The sequence below is a fragment of the Pseudopodoces humilis genome, chromosome 3, assembly GCF_049639895.1.
Source record: "Pseudopodoces humilis isolate 2021_Gansu_Grassland_sample_001 chromosome 3, ASM4963989v1, whole genome shotgun sequence".
NCBI lineage: Eukaryota > Metazoa > Chordata > Aves > Passeriformes > Paridae > Pseudopodoces > Pseudopodoces humilis.
This window is the reverse complement of record NC_142202.1, coordinates 18,375,874-18,393,481: the sequence shown is the minus strand read 5'-3', so window position 1 is coordinate 18,393,481 and position 17,608 is coordinate 18,375,874. Positions and strand designations below refer to the sequence as shown.

Here is a 17,608-nt window from a genome sequence, read left to right as displayed (position 1 = left end):
GATTAGAAAAGACCTCTCTTTTGCAAAAAGCTCTCCTCTCATGCCTGTTCCTGCCATTTGTTGTCAGTAATTTTAATACTGAAAAAAAACCTTACTATAAACCTGTGGAAAAAGACATTCGAAATCCATGGGTGGACGTGATTTTTAAGAGCACAATCAACATGCACTGCCTGAAAGAGTCACTGAAGATGTTGTCCATAGAAAAAGCTTCAAAGATAATTGATCTTCCATTTTAGCAACTTCAAAACAGCTGTACAACAACTTCTTGTAATTTTGGCACATTTTAACTCTGCTCATGGAAATGGAGAAAATTTGGAGGCTATTTTCTAAACAAACTGCCAGTAGACATGGAAGCTGAGGCTTAGCAATAAACCCAAAGCACATTGTTTCTTTCCTATTTTGAAAACCCTGTCTCAAAATCTCAAAGTAATTCTTATATGCTCGCACATAAAAGTCAGAGTTGAGGAGACCACAACAGGAAGTTCAAGCTGCTGAAATCCTAGCTTGTACTTTGTGCCATTTCTGGAAAATAGATCCTGAAGCAGTAACATTTTTTGTCACTCATTGCAGTACCTGTTGAACTCTGAGTGTCCCCATCGTTAACACAAACTCACAAAATACCGCTAATGGCACACCAGGCAGCACGGGTGTCTTCCTGGAAAAATTGATGATCCAGCTTTTTATTTAAAGTGCCCATTTGTGTACATAGATGCACACAGTTAGTTATGAGATAGGACAGAAGGAAATTACATGAATTACGTGCAATACAGCAATGGAGAGATAATACTGATAACCCGAGCTGACCAATTGTCCCTGCTGGCCTTAGGCTTCCCAAGGTGAATTAACTTTAGGTTAAAAACAAACACCGACTCCAACTTTTCATCTGGATTTTTGCTCACAGGGTTTCAACAGCCAAAATATTTATGTTTAAAGTCCAGTTTGCTAGAAGCCTTGCCTGCCAACATACGTAATCTTTAACATTTGGTCGTTTGCCTACCTACACGCTGCAGCTGCAACTCAAGGGCTCCTCTCCTCCTGCCATTTTAACAACATCATTTAGCCTGGAAGGGTGGATTGCTTCAACTAATTACAACACGGAAAACACTTCTATCCCAGCTATTTCTACAGTGCTTTTTTTCCTTCCTGTATTTAAGTGATGTTGAACTACTTATTTTATTACCTGAACTACAGAGCATGAAAGATGAGAATTATTTTTCAAGTTACTCTCCTTTCAGTGGGTACAAACCAAGGTCAAACTTCAGCAGTCTCAAAAGCCCTGCCTTACACAAGGTTGTGATTACCAAAACAATGGTAGATAAATGAAGCACTCCCTTTGCAGCAGAGCTAAAATGTTCACCTGTGCTCTATTTCCAATAAGGAGCTGCTAGCATGATGTTAAGGCACTTCCCTTATACCCCCCTTACAATTTAACCCAAATCTATCAGTATACAAGAACTAAAGAACACCAGGAAGTTTGCAGTGCATTATTCCCATTCATATACCTATTTTTCTAACAGACAGAATCTACTCAGGGTCTGTAAGTTTTTTTCTATATTGCTCCTCATATAGCTCAGATTGTGCTTTTGGCAAAAGGATGTTGTCTCTTCCAGGCAAACATTAGCCTCTTTGTGGAAGATCATCACAGGGATATCTGCATGTGAGGTATCAATATTTCAGACCCTTCAAGCCTTATTATGACCAGGAAGAAATATGTTCAGGAAAAGTATGAGATAAAAAAAAGAAAAAAATACGGCTGGCCTTCTGTGAAATCTGTTTTCAAACAAACTCATTTACAGGCTCAGAGCAACTCATTTCTAAGAAGTGTGTCAACATGTTTACTCGAGGATTTGATCCAGTCAACTGGTTGAAGGTTGGCTGTTTGTTCAAACTGATAAGGTCAGAGACTGCATTTAGTTTTGCCTTTCCTTTGTTCTGAGTTACTAACAGCTTCCACATCTTATTTTTAAAATATGGGTGTTGTAAAGCATTTCAGTGGGAGCTGAGAGCGCTCATCTATTCTTATAAATCTGGTTTGCTCTGCCAAAAAATCTGGGCACATTTCTGCCTCTTATACCTGAGGACATTGAAGCTGCTGGTTGCTGCTTTTCCCCTTCCCCAGCACCAGGGAGGTGCCATGGCCAATCCCTCTCCAGACTACTCTTAGTCACCCACCATTTCAGGCTGTGAAAACATCACTCTGCTGTTATTGTTCACCCTCCTTCTCAAAGTATAATCCCAGCCAGCATTAGAAGCAGCACACCAGGACAGAGACCTTAGGGCTGCTCGTCTGGTTTGTCAGCTGAATCCAAAGATAAATTCATGCACAGACACATCCTTCCCTAAATCCTTTGCTCATTACAGCACCTGAGAAAATACCTAAACAAATGCAAGATAGATGATTTTAAAATGCATTTGAAGCAATCCCTTCAGGACTAACCATAATCTAAAGAATATTACAGAGAATTTCTAAGTTTCAAGTATTCTGAGCATGCTGATCTGAAATATTTAATAATTTTTGCACTTTTCTGTGGAAAAACTGGGGTCTCATCACAAGGGAGTTGATCCTAAACTGGACAGGCCAGGTTCAAATTTTAATATTAAAAATTTTGACTAGGAAGGCTGACCATAGGAATCTGAGGAAAAGCAAACATTCTGCATGCCTTTGAAAAGCAGAGATCTGGCAATAGCACTTTAAGTCTTCTGCGTATTTAAGACTACGGCTGCTATATAAAACCAGATTTTTGGGAACAGGCAGACATGTAGTGTTGGCCCAGGAAAAGTTTGGAGAGGATCTTACTGGTCCAACTTCTTAATTGCCAAGTTTTTACTATACTTTTTTCAGGGAAAGGTGTTCATGCATAACATATAGGAGGAAAAAAATAAATCAAGTGTATGTCATCTAACCACTGTTTTGTGCCAGGGCCACCTCTTTATTTTTTAAAGCCAATCTTGCACTCAGAGTGGAAGTAATGTTATTTTTAAAATGATTTCACAACTCTGTAACATCCATCCTCCTCTGCTAGAGCAACACTTGGTAAGTGTAGGAAAAGCAAAAAAGGTTTTATGAAACTTGCTGTAGATATAACCAGAGGCTAAAATCTCTAGCACTGAGCTTAACTCTCTTCAGATTGCCTTTGCATTAGTCATTGCAATATCACTGCCAGACAACCATAAAGGCCAGTTTGCAAAATACAAAAAACAGAACTTGGCAAAATATCTGCAAAAAATGTCCACCACCTGCACCTTGCTACAATGTAGCATTTAATCTTTCAAATTTGCTTTACAAGGGGGTGAAAATCCGGGAAGTGATTCTTTCCCTCTACCTCTGCTCCGTGAGACTGGAGTGCTGTGTCCAGCTCTGGGGCCATCACCATAAGAACAACGTAGAGCTATTGGAATGAGTCCAGAGAAGGGTGATAACTCTTCTTATCTTCTTCTTAAGGGTGAGGCTCAGGGGGCTGCAGCACCTCTCCTGTGCAGACAGGCTGAGAGTTGGGGCTGCTCAGCCTGGAGCAGAGAAGGCTTCAGGGAGACCTTGGAGCACCTTCCAGTACCTAAAGGAGCCTACGAGAAACCTTAGAGGGACTTACAAGGGCAGGCAGTGATAGAAGGGGGAATGGCTTTACAGTGGCAGAGGGCAGGTTCAGGTGAGATCTTAGGAGGAAGCCCTTGACTGTGAGTGTGGTCAGGCACTGGAACAGGTTGTCCAGGCAAGTTGTGGATCCTCCATGCCTGGAAGTGTTTGAGGACAGGTTGGATGGGGCTCTGAGCAACCTGGTGTAGTGGAAGGTGTCCCTGTCATGGCAGGGGAGTTGGAACGAGACGATCTTTAAGGTCTCTTCCAACCGTTCCAAGCTATTTATGGTTTTATGTTTTTATGAAAATATTCCTTGAAAGACTGGGCTTCAGAGGGGAGTTTTCTAAAGGTAGTAATTGCTACACCTACAGGTTAGCAAGTTTCTACTGAAAAACTTGAAGGCAAAATTAAAAGCAGATGTTTTATCTAGAAAGTATATGTGAGCACACTAAAGTGTACTGTAGTTTTTATGACATTGCCTCCAACTTTTCAGGCATTTTCTCAATGTACAAGGAAATACATGCACCAAATCAGAAAAAAAAGACATAAGCAAAGGATACCTATTCCTCCCTACTGAGCAATACGGAAAAAAACCCACCACAGCATGTTACAGCTCACAATACATCTTTATTATTGGAGATGTTTACAGAAAAGTCTGTGAATTACTGCTAGCCTAAGACTGACCATTGGGGAGCCGGGTTATGGTTTATGGCTTTGTCTTTGAATTATTTAAAAAGGTCACAAAACTGATTGAAATTTAAGGGGCTATTTCAGTCTTATTAAAAAAAGTTCAATTCACAGATAAAGGAGAAGGTTCTTTCACTAGTGATTTAGTAACTACGACCAAAGAGGGTGTAGAACTTGGCAGGGTTTTTGCCGCACACACATCTTGCTCCAGGCTGGAGTTCACGGAGAGGCTGGAAAGGTATGCAGAGGCTTTTTGCTCCCATGGATGGGGCACCAGGCTCAAGATCTTGATCCCTGAAATAAAAGGATATAAATAAATAAATATATTCAAAAATAAATATTTCTATTAAAAAATAAAAGCACGATAAAGTGTAGTACACATGAAATTTCAAAACAGCATTAATTACTCTGAAAGTTCCAGAGCTAAGGGAAGTAAATATATTGAATTATGTAGGAGAGCAAGAGTCTGTAAATAAGTGTTATACCCAAAGGCACATTGCATTCCTGTTTTATATTCAAAACATTTTGATTTTGATCTTGTTAAATACTCTCCAGTTCAGTTATATTTTACCTGGCAGTGGTCTTCTTGATCCAATCTTCACACTCAATTTCCCCACAGAAAGGGATTTGTACAATCTGAAGGGAGGGGAGGAGGGGAGAGAGAAAAACCCAACAGTTACACACCTAAAAAAATCATCTTTGTCTTTGGAAGTTTCCTAAACCTTCAGATCTCATATATAGATCTCAAATTGGGAAAAGTTCCAATTGTTCCAATTGAATTTCAATAGCTCTTTTTCATCAGACAAATACATAAGCACAGTCATTCCTCCACAGTGCAGTATGGAAAATCCTACACAAACCCAAAGCACCATTTAAATTTAAATTATTTTTTTTTAACCAAATACAACTTTCTTCCATGTGAAGTATAAACACTGTTTTCTCATTAAATGTTCTGTTCTTCAGGAAAAGTTTAAAATTTCCAAACTACTGAGCAAATGCTCACCTTACACACTGCAAGACAGTGCCCTAATTAAGTTCCCATTTTAATTTCACTACTATGAATTTTCATTTTTTCTTAGCATACATTATTTTAAGAAAACAGAACTGCCAACAGCACATTTTTTGGGGGTGTGGGGGTGGGTATGCAGCCTTCTGCTATTTCCTTAACTTAACTGAAGAAAATTGAGAGAACAAGGCTGAGAAGATAATGTCACACACTCCTCTCTGTACTACTCTTAGCTATTGCAGCAGATCTCTTGCCTCTAGTTTTATATTCAATTTAACTGACTTTTTTTTGTTTGTTTTTTAATGGAGTTCCACAAAGAAAATCCAGTTTGATACCAAGAGGTAGCATTACTGTTAGAAAGACACCCCCTACACACATTACAACACTCATGAAATGCTGATAGCTGAGGGCAACCTCACCTACTAAATTCAGCCTTCATTCATTTTAATTCTATCCAAACTGTGAATAAGGTTTACTCAGTGCATCTTTCTTTCACCTAATTTACATTCTTACTGCAAAATTCTCCATTTTCCATTAACTGGAGCACACCTTTATTAGACTTCACTTCGTAGCTTCACTTTCTTGCAACTGAAAAAAGGAACTATTACTGCTCTACTACACCATTCTTCCATTAATCTTTTGTAAGTGAAACGAAAAACATTCCACATTTTTAAACAGCTAAGAGTCTGCAAATCCATTAAGGGAAAAACAGCAGCAGGAATTAAACAGGAGCACTTACTTAATCTTAAAAATATTCTTCTTAAACAGTAGTCAGTGCTAGCAGAGTGTAATTTCAAGTAATTCAGAATACATATGCTATAAAATTATGTTAATACAACAAAAATAGATAAAGAGTGAAACAAACACAAAATGGCATATTTTTTCTTTTTTTTTCAATTCAGATATGCAGCTCATAATAAATTCATACAACCTAAGTACCAAAACACTGGAAGTATCCAATGTGGAATGTAAAATTACTTGTTCACATTTCCAATCTTAACTACATTTTGATTACATTAGAATTCTAAGCATTATAAAAACAGCCTAATTCTCTTTGTCATATCTAGAATCTAGCTGCACACAACAGTGAGTGCTGGACATTATTAAATCAGTCCCTCCTCTGAAGTTCATCATTATTCCTTTAAATTTTGTTCTAAATTGAATTTAAGTGCAATAGAAATACAGGAAAATAGCATAATGGAAGGTCAAGCCTAACCAGGAATAACTTAAAATTATTTTTGAAATTCAACAGAGTATTTATAGATTCTTGGCACTTGTACACCTTTTGTCAAGAATCTTGAAATATTCAGAGTGGATCTAACTGGTACACAACCCCCCTGTCTCTCTCTATAAAATACACAACCTTACTAACTAATGTTGGGGATCCTATGTCTTGAACACACTAATCCAAACACATAAACGAGTTCTCAACCTGATCTATGACAGAATTTCAGGGTTAAAAAATTCTGTCACCATTCTTTGTAAAAGAAACAGCAGCTCAATTCTGTGCTGAAGGCTTAATCTCTCATCTAAACTTCCATGTTTTTTCACAGATGTTGAGATCAGTAGAGCTCACTCATCCACATGATGGGTTATTGTTACTATAAATCCAGGGAGGTTTCTGACTTGCAGTAATTCTTAATGAACCCAATGGCTTCTACTCTGGTCATAAAGGTAAAACTTCCTTGACGTAAATAGCTTGTACTTTAAACTCTTACCTGGACCTTTATATGAGACTTAATAAGTGTTTTGTCACTGTTTGCATTAGAATAATGACAGTGAGGTTATTGTAACCTGAATTAAATGTTTACATCACTCTCTCTTATTAAAAGCATTTCCTGATAAAACCATTATGTGTAAGGGATAAAAAGGGTGTGAAGCACAAGAATAGAAGTAGTAAATTCCCTCACCTTTCCTGAATCAAGCTCTTTTTGAAAGTCCTCCATATTACTGGCCACCACCATATGACTTTTTAGGTCCTCGGATGCTCTAAGAAAAGGAAAAAAAAATCAGCCAGGGCAGATTTATTCACATAAACTCACTGGCCCAATGAGCTGAGTTTTCAGAGCCAGTCAAAACAAAACATTACCAAAAGAACTACATATTCATTAGCATCTTCCTAATCAGGTTATGTCCTTCTACCACTGATCCTCATGGAGGTGAAACTTTGATTAATGGCTGATGGGGTGTTCTCCAGGTTGCTGCACATTTCACCATGTTTGTTCACCCTGTTGTGCTAAACACTGACCCAAAGCAGACAGAAATAAATACTACAGATGTATACTTCTCTTTTTAAATTATCCTCTAAATCTAAATCACAAGATGCTTTTTAACTAAATATTCTGCCTGTAAACAATTTTGATCACCAGAGAAGTAGAAAAGCTCATTTACCATAGGGCTGTGTCAACACCCTGTTCTTGTGGACTTACGAGCAACAATCTGCAGTGACAGACCTGTGAGGGATTTTGGCATTTGTATTAAGGGCAAAAAACATTTTCAAAAGTATTTGATTGCTTACAAGAAAACAATCCTATGAAGGTCAATAGGGTCTTAAAATACACTTCTGAACACAGAACTTCAGCTGCTGAAGTTTCTTGGACAGCTTTGTGTCTTTTAAAATTCTGCACCAAAAGCATCTTTCACAAGTGAGTCCTGAACATAGGATCATGGAATTATTTAGGCTGGGAAAGACCTCAAAGACCATTGACTCCATCCACTAAGCCAACACTGCCAGGCCCACCACTAAACCATGTCCATAAGCACATTCATGTTTTCTGAACACTTCCATGGATGGGTATTCCACTACTGTGCTGGGCAGCCTGTTTCAATGCTTGACCACACCTGCAGTGAAGAAATTCTTTCCAATGCTCAATCTAAACCTCCCCTGGCTCAACCTGAGATTATTTCCTCTTATCCTGTCACTTGTTGCATGAGAGAAGAGACCAGCTCTCACCTGGCTACAGCCTCCTTTCAGGGAGTTGTAGAGTGATAAGGTGTCCCCTGGGCTTCCTTTTCTCCAGGATAAATATCCCCTGCTCCCTCAGCCACTCCTCACAGGACTTGTGCTCTACACCCTTCACCAGCTCTACTGCCCTTCCTTGGGCAGTGTTAAGGTCATTGGGATCTATTTACGGTGTGTCTATGGTGTATTTATTTATTAATAATATATGTGAACTCACTGAAGTATTTTTTAAAATAAGTTCACAACCTTTTACTTTCCATTTCACAAGAACAGGCAGCTTCTATCACTGTACATGAAGGAGTTTAAGAGGCAGAAAATTACATGACACAAACAGGAAGATAAGCCTAACCTGTCTTTCTCCACAGATAAACCATTCATGTGAGAAGTTCTTCTGACAGGAAAAGGGCCTCTGTGATTAGCAGAGCCATTTACTGTAACTCTCAGTTTACCTGCTGTAAAGGTTTGCATGGATCTCCTCCAAGATCTGCTTAAGTTTCTCTTCTGCTTCATGTTCAGACAATGTCAGCTTCTGCCCTGTGTCTCTTCTAACAGCTACAAACTGTTGGCTCTTCATGTCTCGTGGTCCCACCTCAACCCTGACTGGGACACCCTTAATGAAAAAAAAAATTTAGAAGTTATGATGAAGAAGTAATTCTCAGAAGAGTTCATTTTCTCTCTCCCTCTCTCAGGCATTTTGTTTGTTTTCAAGTCCAGTCTTAATATAGATTCACTTTATACACTTAAGTTTCTTGGAAAAAAAAAAAATACCATATATTCCAAATCTTCTATGCATTTCTGTGTTTCCCATCCACATTCTCTTCACTTGTGCTTTCCACCTTCACTAGCTTGGAGACTGCATCAGTGCCCACATGTAAGTAATACTGAAGCACCGCTGAAACTGCACTAAGTTATCCCACATACTGCAAATCAGATTTTTTAAGTCTGAACAATTAAGACTTCTATAGCAATTGTAACATTCTAGTTCACCCAATAATCTATTTAATTCTGTTTTTACAGAATGTTTTCAATAGCATTCGACAGGTATTGTTTAAAAGTTCTGTTAAATACAATCCTAATATCAAGATTAATTACATAGGATATTTGACTACAAAGAGCTAATTGCTTTAGCAAAGCTTTTATGCTTTATAAACTTTGGTGATAAGATGTAATTTCTCATCCTCCCCATAATCAGACAAAATGATTTTCCATGTTACTGAAAAGAGTCAGTTAAGAGTCTACCATGTAACATATTTTCTCTACATCCTAACATGTATCCCAGAGTGTACATATACACAGGAAATGAAACGAGTGAATGCAAATACATTTTGGAGGATTGCTTCCCCCCACTCCCAAGGAAACTGAATCAGTAACTTTATAAGCTAAAACCATTCCACAATGTGCAAGAGACAAAATTAAGAGAATTAAAACCTGTACCCAAGCTTTCTATGCATTGTGTACTCTGGAATCTCCTCAAGTTCACAGCTTTCAAATGATTCCCTACACTCCCTCTGCCCCCACTACCTTAACTATGCTAAAAAGGTATAATAATACCTTTTAATAATACAGTAAAATCCACCTGATCAATGAACTATTACTGCTGCAAAGTTACATAAAGAGCTATTCAAAACTGTTATTAACAAGCAATTCAAACTGAACATTCTAGTGTATGACCCACAAAACATTGTCTCCATCATAAAAACTTGAGAGCATCCAGTACTTCTAGTTGTAATACTACTAAGTGAAAGAATACCTCATGGTCCCTCAGGAACATTTCCTAAGAAAGCAATGGAACTAATACCAGACAATACAAAAGAAGTACCAGTGACTTGGTTTTTTTTAGGAAATAACATCAGAAATCTGATACGCTGAAAAGTACATAAGGCAAAATATTTTCCAGTTAATTCTTGTACTTCTTATTCCAGCACCTTTGTATTTTTTACCCTATGAAATTCTGTATATACTCAATAAAAGGAGTGTGTTATTCCTGCAATGAGCCTGAAGATGCAGCTTAGGTATTATGCTGGACACATTAGTAGATTTTATGAAAAACATCAAGTTTAGTCCGTGCTGTGTGCCTCCTAGAAAAACCTAATTTTATTTAGGAAATTTTCCAACATGGCTTCATGTTACTAGAGCTCCATTAAAAAAAAAAAAAAGGTTACACATAGGGAAGAGAACTTTGAGACAATGGGAACTTTGAACAATCTGGGTCACTTCTATCATGTTACTTTGAAGATTAACATATTGAAACTGATTTTAAATTCAGACTAAAAATATGATTCCATAGCAACACTCAACAAATCATTCAATTTTTAATTACCATTATTACCATTTTTTCATTCTGCTCACTGTTTTTGTTTTATAAAAGCCTCTTATATTAGAGGAAGCAGAACTGTTCCTCTCAAGTGCTATATGAGGGAAACATGGAAATTTTGAAACAATAAAATCGCTCCTTTACTGGCACTGCAGCTTTATCTTCTCTGTTCTGCTGTATGCACAGAAAGGTGTGTTGTGAGTCAGGACACACTGGAGTATTACTACACATTTTTAAAAATGCAAGTAGTTTATACTCCTAATTTAAATTTCTAGGTATAAGTAGAGCCCTGGAGGTTTAAAAATCCCTAATGACATGCAAATCCTAGCTAACAGAACAAGTCTCAGAAAACATCTTTTCTTCATTTATTCACAAAAGCAATCGCTGATTATCAGGCAGCAATTCTTAATCTACAGAACACATTTGCCTTCAGAACACAGGGCACATATAGTATACCTCATATATACCCCTCATCTAGGCTTCAAAAATCCTCCTGGAAAGAAAAGTACCTTAAGTTCCCAGTGGTTGAACTTCCAGCCAGGTGAGTAGTTGTCCCTTAAATCAGCCCGGACACGGATGCTGACAGCAAGCAGCCTGCTGCGATACTCATTACATTTCTTCAGCAGAGCCTCTCTGTCCTCTTCAGAAAGGGAGTTTGTGATACCACAGGGAATAATTACAACCTGCAATAGAATAGGACATGTACTTTATGCTGCAAAAAAAATTACCTTATAGTTATAAAAAACTTAAAACCGATATTGTGGCCCTATATTCAGGTAATTTCTTTCATGCCCTCAGAAATGAAGGACACATTTCCCTTTTCATACTAATGACACAGGTAACATTACTTCAAATGGATGAAATACCAAAAGGGTCTTGTCCACCACAAATATACTAATGATTTGTATTAACTTCACACAGCTACAGTTTAACTAGACAGCTCCATCCTATATTAAGTCTTCCAGCTGCCTGATATGAAATGCTCATGAATTCCAAGACAAGAAAGGAAACTAAGGCAGCTTAAGGCATTTTTACACACCTGAATACAGGCCACACGAGGTGGGAGTACCAGTCCCATGTTATCTCCATGAATCATTGTCATTACACCAATAGTCCGAGTTGTAATGCCCCAGGAATTCTGATAAGCAAACTGTTTTTCTCCTGGCTTCTTGGGATCTTCAAACACAATTTCAAACATCTTTGAGAAATTCTGCCCTAGATGATGTGATGTTGCTCCCTGAAATAGATGCACACAGAAAATTCTATCAAATATAAAGCTAATTCTATGAAGCATCAGTTTAAATATTCCATCTTGCTACATTCAATGAAAAAGTAATTATTTTAATAGATAAATACCTGGATAGCTCTTCCACTGGCAGATATAAATGCCTCTAAAGTGGTTGTATAATCCCCCCCAGCAAACTTCTCCTTCTCTGTCTTCCTTCCTTTCACAACAGGTATTGCCAAGAGATCTTCATACACCCGAGCATAGAGATCAAGAATCTGCAGGACCTATGACGAACAAACTGCCTTCAGAATTACTCAGTATTTTTCATTTTTACCTGACAGAGTCTGAAATCTTAAAAATTGAATACTTTCTCAAGATTTTGTTTAGAAACTAAGATTTCTTAAATTACTTGAAACTTTGTATGTTATTTTCCCTGAATCAAAAAGCAACAACTGTAAGTCATGAAGGAAAACAAGAGTTGTGGCAAAAATGACAGTCCAAGAGCTATAATGACTTCTAAATTCCACCTAAAAGTCTGAACATCTGCTACATAAATAAAGATATGCCACAACACTCAATGAAACATCTGCCTCATAGAAAAAGAAAGTTTTAAAACTTCTAGCAGTAAACACGTGAATGCATTATTTAAATTTTTAAGGAAAATTTATTTTCAAGCATTTTTAAGAAAAAAAAATTTAAGGAAAGTACAATCTGTGTATCACACTCTGCAAATTCCACATATTGTTTGTAGAGACTGAAGCCTCAGAAATGGGTTACTGCTGAGAAAAAAGTGGGTTCTAATAAACTTGGTATTTTTCACAGAGGCTCCAAAAAAACCCACATTTTTACAAGGTTTCAGTACAAAGATTTGTTTGTGCTGCTATGGAGTAAGGTAACTTCATGAAAGGAGAAACACCAGTGCATTTGTTTTTACCTCCTCTGCTGCTTCTTCATATGTTGCAAATGCTGTGTGACCCTCTTGCCAAAGGAACTCACGAGTGCGAAGGAAAGGCTGGGGATGTTTGAACTCCCAGCGCTGGAGGGGCAGAAGTACAAAAATTTAACACTATGAAGTGTCAAATTATTGTTAAAAATAATGTTTATAAGCAACTATAAGAAAATTCCCAATAAAGATAAAAAAGCCAACTATTCACAGATTTCTACTTCATAGAATCAATCACATACACATTGATAAAGAATGTTCTATTAGAAACACTGATAAAAACATACCATATAAACCATGGTAATAATTTTGCCTTGAAATATGTGCTGTGATCAGTATGATCATGCCAAGCCCACAGAGAATAACTCTCTTACACTGCACTTGTGATAAGAAGAGGTACTTAGAAATTGTGTACACATACCACAACACTGCACCACTGATTAAGTTTGATAGGAAGATCCCTGTGTGACTGCACCCACTTTGCATAGGAAGGATACATGACTGTAAAAAGAAAGCAGCTTTGAGTCTCCACACAATAAAGACATTTATGGCAAACTTTCTTTTTGCTACATATAAGCTTAACATTCTCTGCTGTGAGAATTACGCTTTTATATTTAATTTCCTTTAAAATACATTTTTTGTCTTAACACATAATATTTTCACCAGAGTACTTCCACTTCATCCTGAGTCTCTGCAAAACAGCTTGGTTGCTGCTGGTCAAAATACAATCCAAAGTTTATTATTTAATGACACTGTCAGTCACTGGCTTACAGTATGGTAAAGACACCTTGGAATAGGAAATCACTGACCTCAAGATTTCAGGATGCTGTACTAGACCTGACTCAATTAAAAACTCATCCAGCCTTAGGTCTAAAAAACGATTGTTTAAATTACTCAGAGGAACAGTTACAGTCAAAACACATGCAAAACTGAAGTGAATTATGAGTTGAAAAAGATTTCTTATAAACACTATAACCAAATAAACAAATGTGTTTTCAGGCAAAGTAAGTCAGTCTTCAGGATATTAATGGAAAAAAATTCCTAAAGTCTGCATTTCCTAAAAGTGTCTATTTAAGGAAACATATAATGTGAGATTTGCTATGAGCAGCAGCAAAATTAGGAAATCTTCCTAAGGAGTTACAGAAAACATTCTGAAAAATGAGGGCTTCCACTTTTCAGAAGGGACTCCTGCCTATCAGCTACACTATATGTAAAACTTCACATAAAAGTTTACACCCAAACTACACGAAAAGAAGCCCACCAGTTTCACTTGTGGGACGTATAGCAATTGGTTCAGCCAGTTCTGTTTTCCCAGATCTTGTAACCCAAGCAACCTAAAAGAAGGAGAAAAGGGGAAAAAAAAAAATCAAACAAAACAAGTTTGGAAAAAAATCCTCCAACCCCAAACTTACTTTCACACCCAGCTGCAGTGGTTGGGTTTTCTTATAGTCAGATTAAAATAAAGTTATGAAGTGTACCTCAGGAGCAAAGTCAGCAATATGAGACTTCTCTGTCTCTAGGGCAGCCTGGGAAACAAACATGGGGAAGTAGCAGTTTTCTACTCCAAGCTTCTTGATCTCTGCATCGAAGAAGTCTTTGATGGCTTCCCAAATAGCGTGAGCCCAAGGACGAAGAATGTAACAGCCACTCACATCATAGTATTCAATCATCTCTGATTTTGTGATCACCTTGCAAAAGAGTAATCAGATGCTGAAGTTTCAGTTTGAACACAGAGAACATTCAGTAATTCAAGTGTGTCATGCAATTCAAGAGAAGTGTCCTACTTAAAACTGCTCAAATTGTTAGCAGCTAAGATATTCTTTAGGGTCACTTGTGTTACCTAGAGAAGGCTAAATGGGAACAGTAAGTTTAACAATAGTTCTGAATAACATAAACAGTTAACTAAAACTGAATTTCATGAACCCAAGTAAGAGACTATAGCTACTTTCCAGGAATAAAAAAAACTGCACTTCTGTAAGAAATGTATCTAGATAATGTCAGAAGAGACTTATATTTCTTAGAGTACAGGCAAAAAATTATACTACTGACAGGAAATGTACACCACTGACAGCTACTTACAATCTCTCATAACAAGACTGATCTAAACTAATCGTCTGTATTTGGGTTGTTTTTAGTCTCACAAGCCAGCAAAATTGTTCAGTATCAAAAGATATTAACTTCTGTTATGCATCACCTTGAGGTGAAATAAAACTGTCAGGTCTGTGAAATTCCTATAATTTCAATTAAGTTTTGTACTCTTAACAAAGGAGGAATCCATGTATGAACCAAGAAAATCATATATATATTATATATATGAGGTTGGGTGGTTGACACTCATCCTTTTTACAGCTTCGTAAATTTATTCAGCTCTTTACTCCAAGGCACTTCTATTTAAGACTACGATAACAACATAAGACATAAAAAGAGCCAATGCTTTGCTTTGTATAAAAAAAAAAAAAAGACTCAAACAGAAAATGTAAATCCCAAACAGACATTGATTTATAACAGAATGAAACAATTAAATCAAACTGATGTGCACTTACCTGAGAGAACCACTCTGACAGATTCTCTTCTTTTTTAGCTTCTAGACCCAGCCTATGGTATGACAAAAAAACACAGATTCGTGCTGTTCAGCATTTAGCAAAGAAACTTATCCTAACCCTTTTCTTCTCTCTTTTATTTTGGGGCAGGAGGTATGACATAATAAGGTGGAAGAGAATGTGTTTGTTTTCCATCAAAAGTCTAAGTCTTGGCTGGTGGGAGTTGTTAGTATTTCCTTACCTTAACAAGAATATTTGATAAGAACAGCTCCAATTTTTTAGTATGGTTTGAACCCTTCTAATTCTCACTATGGCTGTATGGAAGAGCCTCACAATAACACATTAAAAAACCCAACCAGTAACCAGTCCAGTAAGAACCTAAGATTAACCAGACCTGTGTGTAGGCCATTTTACTCTTTATTTTAAACATTTCCTACCTAGCCAGTAGCTTCAATTTCAGGAAAGACAAGCAACTCGAATTCACCATTCATGTGAATGTCAGTCACATTGTTGGAGACAGAAAACTGACCCTACCTTAAAATAAAGATAACCAATAAAATGACAAGATTCTAAAGAAGGTTAAACATACCAAACTCAAATGACAGAACCCAAAAGCAAAGGTTTTACCTCTACAGAGAAGTTTTAAACGTGGGAAATACATTTTTTCTGGCAGTATTTCTATACAAAATAAACATATCTCTGTCTCTAATATATGATTTATGTATATGAAACAGGAAATACATAGTGCTGCATAATACAGGCTGTAAAAAAACCTCTAAACTTTCAGCAAGACACAGCAGCAGATTTGCAGAAGCAAATAATAAGCACAAAAACTTCTCAGTGACAGTAATAATACAGGATGATGAAGTACAACTGACACTAAAACTCTGGTAACTTGCTTTTGGCTCAATCCTGAATATGAAAGTCAACACAGTTATTTTGCAAATGTCCACACTTTCAAGTGAAATGGGACATGTATCATACTCTAAATCTGAACAGAGGTAGACAGTTGACATTTCTATACAATAAGATTAAAGATTGCATCTTTACCTGGTTTGTTTCTTAGGGCCTTGGCCCTCTCCTGATCCATTTGAGGAGCGCTCATTACCACTCTGTCCTTGGAAGGGTTCTTTTTTGGGGCCATCATTTTGCTTCTGTTGCTTACTCTGCTTTTCAGACTTGTTCTCCTTCTCTTTCTTCTTTTTGTCTTTGTCATCTACACCACTATCAGACACTGGTTTATAGTCAACTCCTGTAACAGACTTATACTGGGCCTTCAACTGAAGAAGTTCTTTAACAGCCACATCTATCTTTTCCTTGAAGAACAAAAAGAAAAAAAATAAAAAGTAAATGTATAGAGAAATCACTGGAATAATGTGGCTCTATTAAAAAAAAATACCTATATGGCATTATGGACATTCACAGACTGTTGGCAGAAAAATCTGCATAAGCCAGTATTTAACTTTAATATGCTGACATTTTAAAGGACCATATCTGACAGTACATCTAATTTTAAAAGTATGTTTCAGATCTCAGAATTCAAATGCTGCCTATTCTATAGGGACATTTTTAATTTCCATAATGATATTGAATTTCAAACAGATTTTTAAATTTAAATACATACATTACATTTTTACACTACAGTGTATATGTAATTACCTTGTCTGCTTTTTCTGCTTTTAATTTCCTAACTTCATCTCCTTGAAGAGCTACTTTGCTAAAGAGGGCTTTAGCTTCAGGAGTGTCTGGACCGCTGGGTTCTGTGTTTGATGCCTGAGGCAAAGCCCCCTGAGCTGCTGGTGGGTGTCCTGGCTTGTACTCCTGCCCAGTCTTCTCCTTGTAGTCAGCTTTTAAAGAAAGGAGGAGTTTTACTGCTTCATCTATTTGATCCTGTGTGGAGGACAAATAGCAAAGATTTACTGGTGAGAATTAAAGAGAGAACTGGCCAAAAGCATTGATTATCAGGCTACAAAACCAACCTAACCAACCAACAAAAAGCCCCCAAAAAAACAACCCAACACAAAACCAATTTTGCAAGGTAGAAATACAGGCAGAAAAAAAACAACCCAGAAGAACCTAAAAAGCTGCAGGTTTGTCTTGTGTTCTTTTTCACAACCATCACTGAATCTGTCTAGTTTTGAAAAAGTCTTGCTATTGCTGCAGCATACTAGATACTTAAACAGTCACTTGCCCCAAATAGAGCAAGAGATAGTAAAATACATTAAACACTTCTGCAAGGTTGACATCTGTCATGCTCATGCCTTTTCATCTAGATATGAGAGGTTAAGTTTGACTTCATATATCTGAGTCAAGAAAGTATCCAGCACCAGAACGGTTTTGTTTGGCATTAT

At 37.1% G+C, this 17,608-nt stretch overlaps 1 protein-coding gene across 3 annotated transcripts in view; it reads right to left on the bottom strand.

Moving 5' to 3' along the window:
* Positions 1 to 4,184: 4,184 nt before the first annotated feature.
* Positions 4,185 to 17,608, bottom strand: part of EPRS1 (glutamyl-prolyl-tRNA synthetase 1) — a 37,992-nt gene continuing 24,568 nt past the window's right edge. For all 3 annotated transcript variants that reach the window (XM_014252867.2, XM_005523320.2, XM_005523321.2), the window contains 14 exons: positions 16,917 to 17,147; positions 16,308 to 16,573; positions 15,261 to 15,312; positions 14,196 to 14,405; positions 13,979 to 14,051; positions 13,139 to 13,218; positions 12,709 to 12,810; positions 11,903 to 12,058; positions 11,586 to 11,783; positions 11,056 to 11,229; positions 8,682 to 8,842; positions 7,181 to 7,259; positions 4,836 to 4,900; positions 4,185 to 4,558 (listed from right to left, as the gene is read on the bottom strand). In XM_014252867.2, coding sequence (XP_014108342.2) covers positions 4,408 to 4,558; positions 4,836 to 4,900; positions 7,181 to 7,259; positions 8,682 to 8,842; positions 11,056 to 11,229; positions 11,586 to 11,783; positions 11,903 to 12,058; positions 12,709 to 12,810; positions 13,139 to 13,218; positions 13,979 to 14,051; positions 14,196 to 14,405; positions 15,261 to 15,312; positions 16,308 to 16,573; positions 16,917 to 17,147 — 1,998 coding nt within the window. In that variant the 3' untranslated portion in view covers positions 4,185 to 4,407. The remainder of the gene's footprint in view (positions 4,559 to 4,835; positions 4,901 to 7,180; positions 7,260 to 8,681; positions 8,843 to 11,055; positions 11,230 to 11,585; positions 11,784 to 11,902; positions 12,059 to 12,708; positions 12,811 to 13,138; positions 13,219 to 13,978; positions 14,052 to 14,195; positions 14,406 to 15,260; positions 15,313 to 16,307; positions 16,574 to 16,916; positions 17,148 to 17,608) is intronic.